This window comes from Palaemon carinicauda, chromosome 16, assembly GCF_036898095.1.
Source record: "Palaemon carinicauda isolate YSFRI2023 chromosome 16, ASM3689809v2, whole genome shotgun sequence".
In the NCBI taxonomy this organism is placed as follows: domain Eukaryota; kingdom Metazoa; phylum Arthropoda; class Malacostraca; order Decapoda; family Palaemonidae; genus Palaemon; species Palaemon carinicauda.
Genome location: NC_090740.1, coordinates 67650458 through 67671157, shown reverse-complemented (window position 1 = coordinate 67671157; position 20700 = coordinate 67650458). Strand labels below are relative to the sequence as shown.

The 20700-nt window shown below is 36.7% G+C and overlaps 1 protein-coding gene across 1 annotated transcript in view; it reads right to left on the bottom strand.

Annotated features, from left to right (window-relative positions):
- Positions 1–424: 424 nt before the first annotated feature.
- Positions 425–20700, bottom strand: part of LOC137655756 (probable serine/threonine-protein kinase kinX) — a 37255-nt gene continuing 16979 nt past the window's right edge. Inside the window, exons 2-3 of the mRNA XM_068389838.1 lie at positions 5557–5751; positions 425–3337 (exon numbers count right to left, since the gene is read on the bottom strand). Of these exons, the coding sequence (XP_068245939.1) occupies positions 905–3337; positions 5557–5751 (2628 nt within the window). The 3' untranslated portion in view covers positions 425–904. The remainder of the gene's footprint in view (positions 3338–5556; positions 5752–20700) is intronic.

Below are 20700 nucleotides of genomic sequence, written 5' to 3'. Positions count from 1 at the left end.
TTGTTAGTTTTAAATTTGGCAATCTTATTGGTATGTCGATTTCATTATCTATGTCGGTAGTGAATCATCATCATCATCATCATCATCATCATCATCATCAATAATAATAATAATAATAATAATAATAATAATAATAATAATAATAATAATAATAATAATAATAATGATAATCGTTTAGACCATAGTCAGCCATTTAGTTCAACAATCTTGAGAAACTCTGATTATTAAAAGTGTACCCTACGGTTTCAATACTGTTAATCCTGTTACAAGTTTTGCACTTCCTCTCTCTCTCTCTCTCTCTCTCTCTCTCTCTCTCTCTCTCTCTCTCTCTCTCTCTCTCTCTCTCTCTCTCTCTCTCTTTTAGATCTTTATTAAATGCATCTTGAATTGTATCAGGGAATAAAATTTTCTTTATTAAACATGTAACAAAAATTTTATTTGTTGGGTTTCGTACATATGTTCATGATATAAACAAAAAACTAGAGAAGACCCATGTGAAATCTTCCTTTTCTGAAAACTATTGGCCTTTCACAGAGGAGGAAGAAATACTGCACGTGTTTTGGGATCTATGTCATGACATAGGGATGATATGTGTACATCTATGCAGTATATTACTGCCGTTATATAAATGCATATGAAAGGCTAATCTTGAACACCCTAGTGATGTTTCAAAACTTACGTAAAAGCATTTGCAGGTCACATGGCTCATTTGATATTTTATGATTTTTTATAGAAAAGAGGTTCTATTTACAATAAAAAAGTATCCAAGCAACAGAAGATTATATATTATCCCATTGATCGACACTTGAAAGTTGGTCTATCAGTCGTTTTTGGACGTGATATAGAGGACATAGATATACTATCAGTTGAGCTTATCTTATGTCAGAATTCAATGGAATATGTCTTAATTGGCTGAGTTTGATAAAGCTAATCGGTCTCGGGCAGTCAGTCGTCCTCTTGATCTAGTAGCTGTTTGCCCAGATGATGGATTTGTGCTTTGTCTTGTAGCTGCTTGTGTATTTGATCTCTGCCTCGATGCTGTTTGTGTTTCAGAACGCTGTCTTGAAAATTGTTGCTCTTCTTGGCTTTGTACTGTTTCTTGTGGCTGTGAGGTTACCCTTGGTATCTGCTGCTGCGATGTTACCTTTGGTAACTCTGGTTCAGTAATGGGGTCTGATGCATGTGGCTCAGAATTTTGTCTGGGCGATGGAACTAATTTCGGGCTCTGGCCTAAAGCAGAGAGTTGGTCTGCCATTTTCTCAGTGTCAGTTTCCTCCTCAGTCAGACTGCTTTTCTCAGGAAGATATGACTTTTGCTCCTCTGATGGCAGCTCACTTACATCTTGAGTTTTCTTTGGTAATGCAATTTTTTCCTGCTCATGCATAGATTTTTCTTCTGGTACTACTGGGGCTCCTGTAGAGACAATATTCTCATTGTTATTGACGTTGTTAGGTAAATTTAAAACATCATCTTCCATTATTTTCTCCATTTCTTTCTTTTGCTCCATTATCTTTTCATCATTCATTAATGGAACATCAGCTATTGTTTCACTATGCTCCTTAAGCATTTCTTCATTTTCTATATCAAGTGATGGGAGTTTTGCTGATTCTTGTGATAACACAGTTGGTTTCTTTGTTGCTTGAGATTCTATAGCTATGGCTGGCTCAGTTACTTCTGGCCTTGACCGGGTCCTTGTTCTTCCTCTTGCGGATGATGCACCTCCCCTAGAAGATCCTGCTTGTGTGCTTGTGGAACGTGAGGTTCCTCTGGCTGACTCTTGGGTGTTATCAACAGAGCTCTCTTCTGTGAAACGAGTTCTTCCTCTTGATCTTCCTTGACTTGCTTGAGTGCTTGTAACTGTTCTTCCCTGTGTACCCTGAAGATTGGTTGCTGCAGTCCTTTGTATATTTCGAGATCTTCCACTAGTTACTTGAGATCGCGTTGTTGGTGGAACAACTGTTGTTCCTTCAGCAATTTGCTGAATTTCTTTGGGTTCAACTTCTGTAACTGCCTGTTCATGGTGATTTGGTTGTTGATTCTTGTTATTTTCCCTTGGTCTTATTAATTTAATTTTACGAATAGGGGAACCACTTCTAATAGCCTTTGGCTCTGTAGGTTTTTCAGGCAATTCAATAGCACTGTCAACTTTCAAGAAAGCAGATGCTTCTTCTTTTAGAGTTTGTTGATTAAGGTTTGAGTCTAAGACTACTTGATCCTGTTCTTGGTCTGCCTGTGGGGATACATCACTGCCTTCTGTATCTTTTTTTCCTGGCCGGAACGGCTTTATTTTAGGTCTTAGTAATTTTGGTCCCCGAGAAGTCTCTACGTCAATGGTTACAAATTGTTCTGGTTGTTCAGTTACTTCTGAAACAGGTTTAGAATTTTCTCTGTTTACACCAGAACGAATTAGTGGTCCTGTTCTAAATAACTTATTAGACCTTCTTTCTTCTTTAGGCTGGGATTGAATTTGCTCCTCTTCTGGAGGAGACTGGTCTGAAGGATTTGTCAGAGAGAGTTTCCTTTGTTGTAAAGAACGGTTTAGAAATGACGGTCTAGTTGGATTTATTTGTTCCTGTTTTGGTTCCTCTTCGGGGATCTCAGGAACCTCAGGTTCTGGGTTACTGAGTTGTCTGGGGTTTGTTGGACGAAAGGCAGACCCTGGTCTTGGTCTATCGAGGGTTTTTGGTGTAATGATATTTGTGTTTGATTCCAATTGCTCTTGGATGTCTGGTGTGTCTTTATTTTGAGACTCTGAAGGAGATGGGCTCACTGGTCTGGCCAATTTGATGAGTTTTTGTGGACGACTAGGAGTTAATGGTCGATTGAAAGCATTAGTTTCTTCTTCTTCATTTGGAGAATTCTGGAACTGTGAAGGTCTTTCTGTAGAGGGATCCTGCACATCAAATCGATGACCTAAATTATTGTCATCTGTGTTCTTATTATCAAAAACATCATCACGGGTCTCTGATCTTGGTGTGTCCCTAAACGAACTTGGTGGGTTTCGTGCAGGTTTGGGACGGTTGATTGATGTTGGTCGTCTGTTTTCGTTACTCACTTTAGGTTTACTGAACGTTGTTGTCACTGGTGCTGGGGCTGCTGTTTGTGCTACTTTTGGAACAGTAACAGAAGACTGCCTGTTTCTACCTGGCCCTCCAGGGAGGGTGCTGAAACGATGTGTAATAGGGAAACTTTGTGGTTGCTGGACATCTTGGCTTCTGATGGATGAAATTCTTGGTGTCTCTCTGAAGCAACATAGATTATATAAAGCACAGCAGAGCCCTGGACGCTCTTCAACTGCACTCACATCCCCAGAGCTAACTCGTGGCAGGCAGTCATGCTGTAAAAGAGGACACAATTATTGATAATTACTCTTTTGTTCAATATAGTTTTATTCTCTATTCTTTGTTAATTATTTAAACTTTATTTTATATGTACACTAATGGCATATGAGTGTAGTTTCTTATTCATCTCAAATTTAGTTTCTGTAATAAATTCAATGATTTCTTTCTCAGGTACTCTTGGATTGCTCAGAGTTGAACTACATGTTTTAAGTAGGGATTACTAAATCTAATCATATTCGATAGCTTATAGACACTATTCTTATTATAACATGTTTACCTAATCTTTCCTCTTTTATGAATATGTAATTCAGTTATTAATACCATTTAGAAAATAAAAAATATTTCAAAGCTGTTTCTAAATGAACGTATTCAATTAATAAATTTGCTTTGTATCACTAAATTTTCTAGGAGGCATTTCTTTTCCTTACCTAAGATATGTAAGTTTTGTAAATTATTTGCTCTATATTATAGTTTTTCCTTGATTTCTTCATAGAGAAAAAGCCAGAGACCTTTAGTTAACTCAGGGATTCTTAGACCAGTAGAATTCTAAATTTTGCAATATGTTACAAGACTTATCCTGTCCTATTTTCTACAGGTGTCTTCATAATAACTGAAAAATAATTAAATTTGAGCAAATAGTAGAAAATTCTAAATGAAATAAGAGAAAGTTTGTCGTGGTGTACATTTCAGAAACAAAATGGCACTCAAACCCAACATCTTACAAGTCCAGTGTATAAAAGTCAAGGTATACTCTTAGTTTTGAGAAAATTCATATTTATTTTCTTTTCACTTCAGAGCTAGATATAAATGTAACATTAGAAATGATCTGGGCTCTATAAACAGTAGCATAAAGGAGTAGGATCCTAATCCATTTTAATCCTTTTTTCTCATGGTTACAATCCTGCAGCACAACCACCGTCAATCTAGCTAGTTGAAAAGGAAAACGAACAATGAGTGTCCTATTGGTCCTTTAATCTTCCGCATGTCCACTTTAATCGCCCAAAGTTTTATCACGTCTGTTCTAAGTATCAATCTCGTTTTGTTGGGCATCCTCAAATCATGTCCGTCGCTATCTGTACAGTTACCTATTATTGCAACTCTGGTTTTATTGGTGATTTAATTTTGAAGCTAAATCATATTTTATCCTATTATGATTAGAAAAGAAACCCAAAGGACATAAGATAAATATTTTAATCAGACGCAAGTCATTTTTTACTTGAGTCGGAATCGAAATTTTCAACAACGAATTACAGTTCTTCCAAAAGAACGTCCTCCTCTTTAGTCCGGATTTTTGGAAGGAAGAGTAATGAAAATACAAAGTATTACTCATATATTCACAAGTACAGAATTGTAATGACATCTCGAACTACTGTATATCTATAAGCAGATTACAGTGGCCTGTCACTTCGCTTGGTGATGAAAACAAAACCCTCCTCGAACGTCTCGCCTGCATTACTTCGTGCTTGATTTTGTACTTTTATTTGAAAAGTAAAGAGAGAAAGAATCACTAAAGTATGAGGTATTCTGAGATACTGGCTGAATCCAATTCTCACGAAAGAGCAATTATGCGAAATTTAGAAAAGAAGTTACTTGCAAAATTATTACAATATTACTTACAAACTTACACTGCTATCATGATCTTTATATCACCACATTTTAAACCTGCTTCATGCTAAATATTGTTATCATCATTATATCTATACTGTTAAATATAATGTAATTTCAAAGAAATTCAATACGGTCTGTCCTGCCTCCCGGGACGTTATGTTATATCCTAAAGGTCAGAATGTTTTATCTTTATTCTGTACTTGCTGACTAACACTCTCACGCAAAGGAAGAATGAATATATGGAGACTCTTTACAGTCTTATAAGAAGATCCATGATATTAATATTTTCATTATCAAAATAGTTTTGCAAAGAGGATAGTTGACTATATGAATCAAAGTGCCTATTAAACGTTACTAAGACTTACGACAGACTAGAATGTATTTAGCATTTTACAAGGACATATAACCTCAGAATTTAGTACACGAATACATCACACCCCTAAAAAACCTAATTTTGTTCAATCTATCACGTACAAACATCATTCCATCTCCCCAAAAATGAGTTAAGAGACTTTTAATCCTTAATAAACATCTATTTGGCCAATGTAGCGCGTACAGACACCCGTTTCACCACAGAAAAGGGGAGAAAAAAAAATACAATACTTACTATACAAGAATCAGCAAATTCCTCACAGCAGGTGTGGTGCGTCTCGCAGCAATATGGCCACAAGTCCTGAGGCACGGCATGGCAGGTACTCTGACACATCCCAAGGTCCAGGTCTGCTGAAACTTCAGGCACCACGCCCACCAATGCCAAGAGCACAACCGCCCATAGCGTCCACGTCGTGGTCGTCCTTTCCTTCTGGAAAGAGTGACCGGGGGTTTGAAAAGGTTTAGGACTGGGGGCGGTGGGTGGATTTTATTGATATTTACTATTTCTAAAAGAAAACATCTGGAATCAACTATCAATCAAATTTATATGATTTATTTTTATGTCTATAAAGATTCTCTCTTAATAGCATTGTTAGGTTTTCTACTGCAACTTATCATTTTTATTATCACAACTGATAATTACGTTGGGGACGGAAAGGGAAGTTACTAATATATTTTCACTACCATTACTATGACCACGACTGCTATCTAGCATGTTTATTATGGTTAATAGCATTAGCAAGAGCAGTATCATTGGTAGTAGTAGCAGAAGTAGTCTCTTCATAATTTATATATGAACGATTGTTTCAAAGTTTTTACTGAGCTTAGGAGATTTTGTATTCGTTATTCAATCCTTCTCATATAGAATATCTTCTTCCTTGTTTCCTTTCCTCAATGATCTATTTTTCCCTGCTGGAGTCCTTAGGCTTATAGTTTCCTACTTTTCCAACTAGGTTTGTAGCTTAGATAATAATAATAATAATAATAATAATAATAATAATAATAATAATGATGATGATGATGATGATGATGATGATGATGATGATGATGATGAAGATAATAATAATGATGATAATAATAATAATAATACTGATGATAATAATAATAATAATAATAATAATAATAATAATAATAATAATAATAATATTAATAATAATAAGAATGATAGTTACATACTTTCTTGTTCAGTAACGAGATATTTCTTCCTCATTATATTGACAATTCTTCTGATGGTGTTGAAATAGCAAACTGGATCACTGGTACACTAAGATTGTCCAGTGGTTGGAAATGAACTGTCGATTTGAAGCGCTAACACATTTTCGTCCTCAGACCACAAGATTTTTTTGTCTCCCTAACATAAGCAAAAAAGACTGAACCATTTCTCACTCACAAACCTCCTTGCCTGACCTCTATATGAGGTAATGCTCTGATTTTCATGGGCTACACCCAGTTTACGACGTTACTATGACGTCGCTGCTTGGTGACGTAATTGCAATGGCTCTGTATGTTTACCTCATTATGACATAAGCAGCAACATCTAGGTTTGACAACTCAATTGCAGTAAGTCTCTTTAAGTTTAGTTTCTTTACCGTGAGTTATTTTTAATGTTAATTGTGTTGTTATGAATATATAATTTTATGTTAGATATCTGATGTTGAACGAGGTTACTTTCCTAATGGATACAATTGCTTAGTTCAGTTTTTATAGTTATCATCTTCTAGATAATTATTAATCTAATCTTTCTCATTGAGATACTTTCGTAATGTTCTTTTGTACATTTGTGAGTCTGGTGATTGGTTGAAAATTCCACTCTATATCTCAAGCGTAAATGACGATAGTCATTGCTGGATATTTCCTTGAAACCGAGATAATGAAATCTTGTGCATGCCTTTTCCTAATATTCATTTTATAATCTGATTACTTTTAGGAAAAGCTTGTGAGTGTTAACAGGTGCTTAGTCATGCGCTGAATGGGACCAATGAATATCAAGATCTGGGCCACTCTTGAAGTATGAAGTCTGACAATCTAGAGATCTCAGTATCGTTGCATAAGATGTAAACATTTGTAATGAAAATCCCAATGATAGCAATAATAATAGTAATTTTAATGACAATTATAACTAAAATTAACAAGTTGAGAATAAATAAGATGATAATATACGTAACATAAACATCTTTACACACAATGTATTAGCTTATTCTCATGTTAGTTATCTCAAGAAATTTGGGCTAAAAATCTCATATATCTTTTTTACCAATTAAATAACAAGAACATCGAGTACCAGAGCAGCAGCAAAACCTGACAGAACTATGCCCAAAGTGGAATTAAAATATTTATAAAAGCTTTGTGTCAAGGTTAACTTGTCAGAGATTGTTCGGTTTAATGTCTTCTTATAACATCCTTTCTTTTTGTCTTGTGTCTCGAGATCTTTTTATATATTTCTGATTTCTAAGGCCTTGAAATAGGCCTAATACTTGGAAATCATTTTCCAAATCCTCCATGCCCCTTTTTTCATTATAATACGTTCTATATTTCATGGTTAAAATAACTCGGAACGAAAATATTATGCAACACTGCACATGAAATTAATTATTATGATATATAAAATAATTACCGGTGCTTAAACGCAAATAGCAATCATCTTCATCAATTGATTCATAAATTCTTCATCCTAATCTTATACAATTTATGAACTCATTCTGACATTATTTCTACTTTTTCTTATATAAATAAGAATATATTATTAATGCTTTGATCGTACTTTGATACAATAGTCAAACTGGTTTGCATCTAGTATGTCTATATCTCAGCTATGTCTAACGCAAAGCCAAATTAAACTTCTTATAAGAAAATTAAACTGAAGTCCTTTCAAGTTCTTTTATGTTCTTTTTTTCTTCACAAATTCTTTCTAGTTTCATGATAAATTCCTGAATGCAAATAAATTTTGCCGAATAAACAAAATGGTCTGAAAATGCCTAATAATTATTAAAGAAAAACCATAAAAGAAGAATTAATGCGTATAGTTTAGAAATCGGTCTCGGTATATCTTAAATTAAAAGAAATCAATTTATTTATAACTTTCAATGGAAATACGAATGATTTACACTTTCATAAACGTCATTATCATCAATATCATAATTAAAGTTTGTACAATAGATCATCTTTTTATGGGGCTAGACGCGGATTAAGTTTTCTTTAATATCCCGGGTACTTTCTGCCTGAATGATTTTCATCAATACCTCTTTATCAAACACTTGTTCTCTAGTCTTGGGTAGTGCCATAGCCTCAGTACCATGGTCTTCCGCTGTCTTGGGTTAGAGTTCTCTTGCTTGAGTGTACACTCGGGCACACTATTCTACCTTAATTTCTCTTCCTCTTGTTTTGTTAAAGTTTATATAGTTTAGATAGGAGATATTTATCTTAATGTTGTTATTCTTCTTAAAATATTTTGTTTTTCCTTTTTTCTTTCCTCACTGGGCTATTTTCCCTGTTGGAGCCCCTGGGCTTATAGCATCCTGCTTTTCCAAATAGGGTTGTAGCTTAGCAAGTAATAATAATAATAATATAATATTTAGGATAATTGTAATAACAGATACTAAACGAGTGAACAAATTCTCTGTTAAATCAAGGAACTCGCACCCAAATCTATGGCTCTGTAGTCTGGTAGAACCACACACGAAGTCAAGAACAGCAGCACCATGTTGTAAAACAACCTCAATAGAGTCGTTACAAAGGCCGATAAACGCTCTCTCTCTCTCTCTCTCTCTCTCTCTCTCTCTCTCTCTCTCTCTCTCTCTCTCTCTCTCTCGAGAGAGAGAGAGAGAGAGAGAGAGAGAGAGAGAGAGAGAGAGAGGATACTTGTTTAAGCCAAGGGTAACAAGAATGAAAATGGCACATCTCAAGGGCAACTTTTCTAAGGGGTCTTACTGGAACGCTGATCACACTGGAAGGCTCTAGGTACCCAGTAACCCATCTTCCCCGGCCTCCCTACCGGGCTCTAAAGGCTCTTACCTTCCAGTCTTGGGTTACTGGTGTGAAGCGGTCAATGGCATATGCCCAAATCACTAGGAGAAAGTGATTGATACATTGAAAAAAAGGGTAAGTTGTTTAGGGTACTTCAAGGCTTAGAACCAGCGACGGAATCCTGTCGATTTGATTCAAGAAGGCAATTACCCTAATTCGATCATAAGGGGAACAGGAATAAACATGGCGTTTTATGGAGCAGTTGAGCGTTCATATATGGATAATGAACACGACAGTGAAAAAAAAAAAAAACATTAGGGGTGAAAAAAAATGGTTGAACTTGAAAAGTGAACTAGAAAGTGGTGGTTGGGCGTCAAGACGAGCAGTCAAAAGAAACATGAACTAAAAATAAGAAAAAACCTGTATTAGTTGCTAACCGTTGGAATCTTTATTACAGGAAAAAAATCTTGCCCTATCATGTTTTTCTTTCATGAAATAAAGATATCTTGGAGAAGAAATAATTCTTCATTAACCGTAAATATGTTAAATATTACCATATATCCATTTATATACTGTATATATATATATATATATATATATATATATATATATATATATATTCTAATACTTATCTATCCATCTATCTATCTACACACACACACACACACACACACACACATATATATATATATATATATATACTGTATATATATCTGTGTGTGTTATTCAGCATTTTTTATGCATAAATATACAAATAAATAAATATATATTTAGACGTATGCCTACATATATATGTAAATGTATGTGTGTATGCATATATATATATGTATATATGTGTGTATAATTGTTTGCGCATATGTACATATATACATATATACAGTTACTCTAATAAAGATGTCTGTCAGATTCTAAAATGTAAACTGTCTGTCTCCAACGAAAGTGAGCGTCCACTATAACAATCCTTTGCCGTTAATTACAGAACAAGTTTGGTAATTTTTTTTTTTTGTCACTCTGCAAGTGTGCTAATCGATTGTTTTCTAGCAGTTTGCCGATATATAGATGTCTGTTATTGTTGTTGTTCTCAAGTTGGTTTCATTGCTTATGAATAGCGTTCTTATGATTTCTAAGATTCCACTACTTCCAAAACTGATGATTAATTTTGGAATTTTACGATCCTATTCATATAAATAAGGATTATGGCTCACAAATTTTATAATTTCTTCACTTCTGTGTAAGAATTAGAAAATAAATGCTTTACTATTATATTACCAAAGGTTTCTCAAATAAAAAAATAGGGAATAAAATCTAAAGATATAATTTTTGTTTTTTTGTTTTTTTATAGAATGAATTATTTAAGACAAATTTTTCGACGGTTTCAACTGAATGTGATATGCTTCCGTCTAAAGTAAAGTTGATGCATTATATTGTTTTCGGTTTTAAGGGTTATTTGATTTTACAGTCACTTGTTATGATAATCCCAAAATTCTCTTTGGTTTAATATTTCTGAAGCAATATCATTATTGCAATTTTAGAAAAACATTTAAGGGTACAAGTGACACGCACTGTGCATCACCATTTTATAAGAAAACAGCGATATATTTGGCTTAGGTATATTCTTATGAATTAAGTACATTTGCAACTTTATAGTTTGTGAATGATAACGGCGTTGTGAATTATACTTTATCATATTAAATGTTATGGGAAGAATTTGAATAAGAAATATCTTAAATTATTTGTGATGTATAAGTGTATACGTATGTATATTTGTAGATATTTATAGAAAACAGAAACATTATATTTGACATGAAAAAAGTTTAGGAAATAACTAGGAACAATCAATCAATATCATACGAGGTGCCAGTTAGGTGATTATTGAGAGGTAAGATAAATGCAACCAAACTTTACTAAACAATTATTGATTTTGTATAGTGACTTCCGAGGAAGAACGTAATAGAAATTCAAACATAATAAAGCTTGTGCTAGCATGATAACGCACGATGGTCTATTAACAGTGCAGGGAAGAGCACGTGATAGGATGAACAACAAACACCGTTACAGTGTACCTGCATGTATGATACACGTGGGGTAAATAGCTCCCCCTAAAAATGACATACATGTGAAATGGGACACCCTGCTCTTGAGAGGTGTACTGTAGGAAGGTCATCTTACAGAAGATTTGCAGGTTTAAGGTGATCAATGGAGACCCAGTTTTTGCCATGAATGATCAGAAAGAATGCCTTCGTTGTTTGACGGACCACAAATTAAGGGCCCGTGTAAGAGGGCGTTAAAGGTGGCTTGCTGATATCGTTGCGCAGGAAAACTTGAGTTGCTGAGTGCAGATCTGATCATATGTCTTGCTTAGCCAGGGGCTTATAAGTCTGGTGGCATGGAGTAGATTTTCCCACAACGTAATGTAGGCGATGGAGATTGTCGAGGGAGGTTTAAGACGGAAAAAGTTCAGCAAGGACGACCAATGGGACGCAACCCAACATACCACATCCAGGGCGTTTGTAGGAGTGGGTCTTAGTCCCAGGAGGACTCAGGGAAGGTGGGTAAATCAGTTGGAGTCCATGCAGCGGGATATCAAAGGTGCTTTGAGGGTGCGACGAAAACATTCAACCAATCTGTTGGCAGTAGGGTTGTAGGGAGTTGTCTCATGTAGGGTGATTCCCAGGAGATTCGCCAATGATGTCCATAATTGAGAGGTGAAAGTGGTACCCCTATCAAAAGTAATATGTTCAGGGATACCAAATCTCGCTATTCATCCTGAGATTAAGGCAGATGTACATAAGGCGGATGTTGCAGTTTCCATGCGTATGGCTTCAGGCTAGCGAGTGGAGCAAATAGGTAACGATGTCCTTATGATGAGGGTAGGGGACTTAGTATGTCTACATGATTGTGGTCAAAGCAACACTGAGGTTGAGGAAAGATGCCTATTCCTGAATCCGTGTGTCGATGTACTTTTGAGGTTTGGCATGAAGTACAGGCATGGACCCAATTCTTAGCATCCTTACTAATGCAATGTCAAATGAATTTTGTTTTCAGTAGCTGTGTAGTAGAATGGAGCAAGGGATGTGAAAGGCCATGAATGAAATCAAACATCTGTTGGCGCATGGGAGCAGGTATCAATGGTCTAGGTCTACCAGTCCTGACGTCACAGAAGAGGGTGGTGTTGGAGTCGTCAAGAGGGACGACCTCCCAGTGTAGGGATGTGCAGGATGTCCTACATGTTTGGTACTCTGGATCTTTTTGGTGGGCTTCTGCCAAGGCATTGTAATACAATCCCAGGTGAATGGCAGCTAATGTGTTTCTAGACAGGGCATCAACAACAGGATTCATTTTCCTAGGGACTTGTTGAAGGGTAAAATTGTATTCAGCCACGGTGGAGAGATATTGGCGTTGATATGTGGACCAGGCGTCGGACTGTTGAGTGAAAGCGTGCACCAGAGGCAATGAAGAAAACCAATGAGTGGGGCAAGCCGTTGACCACCTGCTTTGAGTACTACCCAAAAAGCGATTTCGCTGGCATCGGTGGAGAGAAGGAGAGGTGCATGTGGCATGGAAAAAGTGAGAGCAGCAGCTGTTGATAGAGCATTCTTTGTGTTGCAGAAGGTCGCATATTAAAGGGAACCCCACTTCAGGTCTTTTGGTTCGCCCTTGAGGGAAGCGGACACGGGGGCAAGAGTAGCAGCGATGGCTGGCAGGAAACGGTGATAATAGTTGATTATGCCCATGAATTCTTGTAGGGTTTTGACGGTCAAGGGCATGGGGAAGTTCCAAACGGCTTCTACCTTCTCAGGAAGGGGGTGGACTCCTTCAGGAGTGATGCAGTGCTCTAAGAACAATACTTCGTTGGCGCCAAAGGTACATTTGTCGTACCGTACTTCAAAACCGTTCTGTTGTAGGAGGTCGAGCACGATGCGTAGGTAACAGAGGGGTTCCTCTTTGGAGGAAGAGAACACAAGTATGTTGTCCATGTAACATATACAGAAGGGGTGGTCCCCTAAGATGCCATTCATGATACGTTGAAAAGTAGCCCCAGTAATACGAAGGCCAAAACAGGAGTAATTGAAGTTGTATGTACCAAAGAGGGTTGTGATGGCAATCTTGGGGATATCTTCTGGGTTCTTGGGTACCAGATAATATCCCTTCAGGAGTTCGAGTGTGGGGAAAACCTTCGCTTTTTGCAAGTAGTAGGTCACGTCGGGGATGACTGGGAAGGAGTAATAAGGAAGTTCTGTCTACATGTTCAGGTGCCTATAATCCCTACACAGATGCAGAGAGCCCATCTTTCTTCAGAATGATATGTAAGGGTAACGACCATGGGCTGGAGGCCTTTTGGCTAAGGCCCATTTCTTCCATTTTGACGAACATTTGTTTAATGGTTGCCAAATGATCCGGTGCCATACACCTGAATCTGGTGAATACTGGGGGCCTCGTTATCTTGATATGGTGATAAATACCGTGTTTGGCGGGAATCACGTGGGAACCATGGGCGTTTGATGAAGTTCTGGACGGAAAACTTCCGGGTACGACGTGAAGAGGTTGGCGTAGACATCCGTGGGTGCGCTGATGTGTAGAGCAAGTTTGGATGGGGCTGGTTGGAGATGTGTTGATGAGTAAGATTCATCAGTGATTAACTGTCAGTGAGCAACATCAATCAGAGTGTGATAATGTGAGAGGAAATCCACGCCGAGGATTGGCAATGTAATGTGAGCAATGAGAAACTTCCAATGATATTTGACGCTTCCAAATGATAATGTAAGGTTCTCGTGGCCATGGGTGGGGATAACAGATCTGTTGGTAACTATTAGGTGGACGTTGGCAGATTTAGACAAACTACATTGTGATCTGGCGAATGGCCTTGGCAGAAGAGAATGGCAAGCGCCAGTGTCTACCAGAAATTGCACACCCGTACCTGCATCATGGCCACTGGCAACTGTTTGAACATTTCTTCGCAGCAGCCCAAATCTGGAGTGGTAAAAGCATAACTGTGGCCAATGGGTGTCAGTAAGTGGCTGAAGATGTTGTTGGCTGGGGCATGAGTGATTGGTAGGGGGTGGGCAGTTTTGTCGCCACTCCGGTAGGTCACGGGGTGGCCATCTGTGTCCTACAGCATTCACGTCACCTTTGGTGGATGTTGAATAATTGTCCACTTCGTCAGGAGGGAGATGTTGATGGAGATCTTAAAGGTGGTGAAGTGGCTGTCTATAAGGGTTTCGACTTTGGTCATCAGGTCCTTCATGGGCAAAATATCGACATCGGGGATGGCAGCCTGGAAAGGTTCAGGTAGGTGCCATGCCCAAAGGGCACAGAGTAGATTCAATTCACGCAGAGAACTGTCTGTGGCTGGTTACAGGTGAGTGATACTGGTCATTACCCTGAGGGCGAGCGAAGCTTTTTGGTCCCCCATCAGTTGTTAAGAGAGCTGAAAAAGTTTGGCTCTGCGGAGCTGACGACGGTGACTACTTCTCCAGGAGGTATGTTTTGAGGGTATCGTATGCTATTGGGATGTCCCCTTGGTCGGAAAGCCAATCTGATATTTCCAGGACAGTGTCTTTGAGATCGCTGATAGAATATAGTCTAGTCCACTCTGGTGCTTAAGCGAGTTACGCCATTAATGCAAAACTGGACTTTGGCATGCTGAAACCAGGAAAATGCCTCTGTACTGGCAATAGGCAATAGTTTTAATGGTGGGGCTTTGATAGCAGAGTCAGTGTCAGGAGGCGGCATCACCAAACATTAAGAAACAGTAAGTAGTGAAGGGGGAGGTAGAAGGGAGCTGGACTCTCCGGTGGTCACCAATGTGAGCCGGCAGTTAGGTGATAACTGAGAGGTGAGGTGAACGCAACCAAACTTTGTTAAACAATCGAGTTTATATACAGCAACTTTCGAGGAAGAAAGTCACAAAAATTCAAACATGATAAAGCTTGTGCTAGCAGGAAAACACAGGATGGTCTATTATCAGTGTAGGGAAGATAAAAAAATCAAAACCATTACAGTATACGAGCATGTATGAAACACGTGCGGTAAAAATATATATATATATATATATATATACATATATATATATATATATACATACATACACACACACATATATATATATATATATTTACACACACACACACACACATATATATATATATATATATGTATATATATATATATATATATGTATGTATATATATATATATATACACACACACAACAGCTGAATTTGATAACGAAGCATTAGGGTAGATGGTCCAACAACATAAACATGTATTTTGAACAGATTTGTCTTGTGGACAAATGTAAAAATATGCAGAGAAGTGCCAGGCAAGATGTACTGAACATGGTATGACCAAATAAGATTCGAAGAGATTATGTTCATAGTAGGCATACGTCTTTAGAAAGATTAGATGTCTTTTATTCACATTTACAATAAATTCATACACTGTTATTCATTTCGTAGTCTGCAAGAGTAATTGTATAACATGGTTGGTGGGTTGTCCGGAAGACATAAACTCTTCAGATCTCCAACTGGTGACTTTAAGAAGATGTAGTTATAACAAATGTTTATAAGTTTTAGCTCAGCATATGGCAGAGAATCCTATGATGAAATGGTGAAAGTCGTCAGGTCATGAGGATTTGGTGAGGTCAACGTGAGTACGATCAAGATTACATGTGCTTGTATCAGTTAATTGAGAAGGACTGTAGTGCAGAAAGGATTACCTTAAAGCTGTTTATATTTTATCCTTTAAGATGAAGTAGCGAAGTTAATGCGGTGTGAAAGAAATTAAAATTTGACAATTTGAGATTTCATTTACCCAGTGTACTCTTTTCACCAATGCATACTTATTTTAATCCTAACAAAATGTCATTTGTACACAAACTTTTTTCAATTTCTTTTCCAAAACTTATCTTGATCATGCTTGTTCTTTGTCTATTCCAGCTCTTGATAGAGGACTACACGATACAGGGCTTCTGATTTTTCTCTGCTTTCAAAGCAGAGAGGGATTGATCCAAATTAAGATTTATAGTACTAAGTAATTTGTAGTTAACTGCCATCATCCTGTGCATAAGGAACAACAGCTTTTGGGGAAACAAAAACCTTTGGAGTTAGTATTGATTATATGTTGTGGTCATGGATGTGTTGAGTGAAAAAAATCAGAAATGAAGATTAAGGGGAATTGCTATATGCAGATGATTGGGCAATTACTGCGGAAAATGAGGAAGGCTTACAGAGAAGTGTTGTAGAGTGGCAAGAGACTTTGGAGAGGAGTGACTTGAAAATAAATGGAGATAAGACTGAACCTATGGTAAGCAGCAAGGAAGGTAAGGACAGGATATCTATGCATAAAAGTACAGTAGAGGCTTCGCTATAAATTAGGTGGAACAATTTAGATACTTGGGATCTACTATATATTAGGAGTGAAGATGTGTGGCTGAAGTTAAAAAAAGGATACAAGTAGCCCGGGGGAAGTGGAGGGACGTAGGAGGAGGGGTATGTGATAAGAAAATGCCACACAAGCTAAAAGTAAAAAATTGCCCACCCGTACCTGCATCATGCAAAAAGAAATAATAATAAGACCACTGTTAATGTATGGATTGGAAACGTGAGATCTAAGACGAAACGTGGAAGCAAAGCTTGAGAGAACAGAGATGAGAATACTGAGGTGGATTATGGGAATGTCACCGCATGAAAGATTGTAAAATGACGAAATAAGAAGAATGCCAAGAGTAGTAAAGTTTACGGAGGTGATAAGAGTATCATGATTGAGATGGCGTTGGCACGTGCTGAGGATGGATGGTGGGGAAGGAGTGAGGAAAGCTTAGGAGGAACCTGGTCGAGGGAGAAGATCGAGAGGGAGGCTGAGAATTTGATGGTGAGATAAGGTGAAGGATGCTATGGAAAGAAAAGGTTTAGTGGAAGAGGATGCATTTGATAGAAGGCATTGAAGAGGGCGCATCAGGCAACCGACCCCTTAATGTGGGGATAACGGTGGGAAAGAAGAAGCAGAAGAAGAAGAAGAAGAAGAAGAAAAGTCATCCTGTGTATCTTTATTTTATTCTTATAATCTTTACTCTTCTCCAGAACAGTTTGTGAATGTTGGTTTCTTGACTTATATCACAGAAGTGGTCTCCCTTGTGAAAGCGTCTTTCTTTAAGCTTTTATCTATTTATCAGTCATCTTTAAATTATTCTCCAACAGTTAACCCAGTTTTTTATGCTGAGAACCGAGTTATTTGAAAATAGGTCGGGATAGATTTCCTGAGTTTCCAAATGAATTTACAAATGACTCAAGCTTAATATTTTGTCTTCTTGCTGCATTTCCTTGGTATTCTCTTATTCACTGTATTCTATAACTATGATGATGTTGAAGCACTTTAACTATCGTGGTAAATAAAATTTCTAAATAAAAGAAGGGATATGATATACATTCTTGTGGCCATTATTATGCATTTTGATCTCAGTAACTGATTTACGAATTTCTACTAACCCTTATTCGGGTAAAGTTATGGACATTCCGTCATCTTTTTTAGTTTTAAGTCTTTTTTGCGGAGTATAACTTACCCCTCCATCAACTATAATTGCTCTTCAGAAATTTATTTCTTTATATAAACTCATTTCAAGTTATTTTTTACCCTCTTACTGCCGTTGTCTTATCAGGTATGTTTTTTTTTTTTTTTGTAACCTATACTTATCCTTGATAATTTTACTTGAAAGCCCATTTTATCCCCCTTTTTCTTTCAAAATATCTTTGGAAAGTTATTAAGTATCAGGTTCCATATCTATTGATGTTATTAATCTTTTCTTGCTGAGTATTGCTGAGGATGGAGAGATAGCTTGGCTTCTTGTAGCTCCTGAAAAAAATATTTCTTTTCTGTCCTTTGCATTTGAGTCTTCCAGATCTACGATTATTTTAGATTTAAAAGCAATTCATGGTATGCGTTGGAAAGATCAAGTCAGCTGCATTATTTAGCCGTCAAATGTACTTCTTTAAGCAGTTTATTTAGATTTGTGAGCTACTAATCCAGCCATTAAAAAAAAGAACGTTATTTTCATATCTGGGGGCAAACTTCCCCACCTTTGACGGAGCTCTTACTTCTACATTATTGCTCATTGATAAATTTATATATATATATATATATATATATATATGTATATATATATATGTATATGTGTATATATATATATATATATATATAACTTTGCATATTCGCTTGAGAGTTTTGTCCATGTTATATACAGTTCACCAAACTTATATATTCACAAAAGTTTTTTTTTTTTTTTTGGAATCACAAGCTTAATAAAGTAAACGGGTTCAACATGGCCTTGGTGCCAGTTATTCTAAAACTCTCAAATGTGTGACCTATTATTCCTTAAGAAGATTACGAATTTTGTTCTTTTAGTGGTAATATTGCTTTGAGGAAACATTTCCGTCTTGGTTAATTATCTTTAAGAATAATGAGCTTATTTCAATAATCCCTTCACCTTGACGTGGATTCTTTCGACTCGAAATGAATTACGATTACGAAGAGACAATTGGGAAACCTACAAAGCTTCTTAACAGATAATCAAATTAACACCAATGGAAACAGCAGGATGTTTGTAGTTGTTTGTAAATATTTCGTAAGAAAAATTTGCTTTTCCAATATTGCATTTACTTTACTTTACTTTGATGGCTGCTTTTCCGGTCCCATACAGCAGGGAAACCCCTCTCTACAGGACCTCCACTGTCGTTTTACCTTGTTCGTTCAGAGTATTTAATGTTTCATATCGCGTATTGTTCATTTACTGTAAAATCGTCACTGTTGTATGACTGTTGGAATATACGTTTCCCTATTCCTATTTCCGTAAATGGCATCTTATGGAAAGTTGAAATCAAGACTTCAAAATATATTCTTGTTGTTGTTATCACTGTGTTAGCGAGTAAGGATACCCATACACGTGAACGTAAACACATAATTTTATTTGCATATATGTATACAAGAATATATCTGTAGATATTTCATATAGATATACAAACACATACATTGCTATTGATATTTTTTACACAACTTCTATATTCTCAAACTCCACACAAGTTATTTGCAACAAAACTTTCCCACGAACCTCTTAACAATCCAGCACGTTTTCAAGGAATTCATGATCTTTCATAGTCATATTATGGTTTTTTTCCGAGTTCATTTGACCACAGTTTAACTCTCGTAACACTTACAACTGAAATGCCAAGATCTCGTCTTGGGATTTCAGAATCACTTTTTCAATTTCTGAACCTTGACATCTTCAAACTTCATTGGCTTAGCCGTGGAACAAGTTAGTAATGGAGGTTAAAAGCTAGCCATGTCTTTTAATTAATATCTTTGTTTATTTATATATTTGTTTGTCTATTTATCAATCTATTTGCATTTTATTCTATGTCAGATAAGGAACTTGTTTCTTCTTGTACATAATTTGGAATATTGTTGCCGTAATCAGTGGAGTAATCTCTGCTGGTTTATTGTTTCTATACGCCATCAGATGACACTCCTTTTCAAAAACTTCTCTTTACATTCACTTTCAAGGTCACAGTTTACATATCCATTGCTTTCAAGTACATCAATCGCACACTTGTGAGCCAGCGAAGAAAGAAAATTTTTCAAAGAAACCTATTTTACTAAAAATCCTTTTTTTTTTTATCATTTCAAAATTAATATAAGTACGGTCTATATATCAAAAAATTTTCAGGTTAAATTTTGAGTACGAGAATCATTCTATTTATTCAACGTCAGGAAAGAAATTAAACAGAAACAGGGATAGACCTGAATGTTTTATTTCTACTTCCTATGTATCGGCAAGAATGCTCAGGGATACAACTTCAAATAGAAACGGAACTCATTGAATTTCAATCTGGCTTCAAATTCATGAATATAAAGACAAAACAAAGACCAGTTTAAAGGTCGGAGGAGAAGGATTTTTCGAAAAGGAAACAACACAGAAGGGCAATTGTCGAATGTCATGAGCGCAGGCCAGGGTGACATACGGATTCATTGTATAAGGGCAGTGATCCAGAGAGAGAGAGAGAGAGAGAGAGAGAGAGAGAGAGAGAGAGAGAGAGTTATAAAACTTTTCCTTCGAAAGGGTAACTTTTGGAATAATTATTTGTCAATTTTATTCATCGATGCCGTCTTTTATTAGAACAGTTCTAAGAGAGAGAGAGAGAGAGAGAGAGAGAGAGAGAGAGAGAGAGAGAAGTTACAACGCAAATCAACACTTCACACTAGCTTGCACAGGAAACGAGGGAATGTGCCGAAGGTAATAAACTAAGACAGAAAAAAAAATCCTTCGTAGAAAGTCTTGCAATCATGTCATACGTAAGAGAGCTTGTCCTGAGAAGATTGACCCCACTCACTCACTCACTCCCGCCTCTGCACGTAAGGTCAATCCC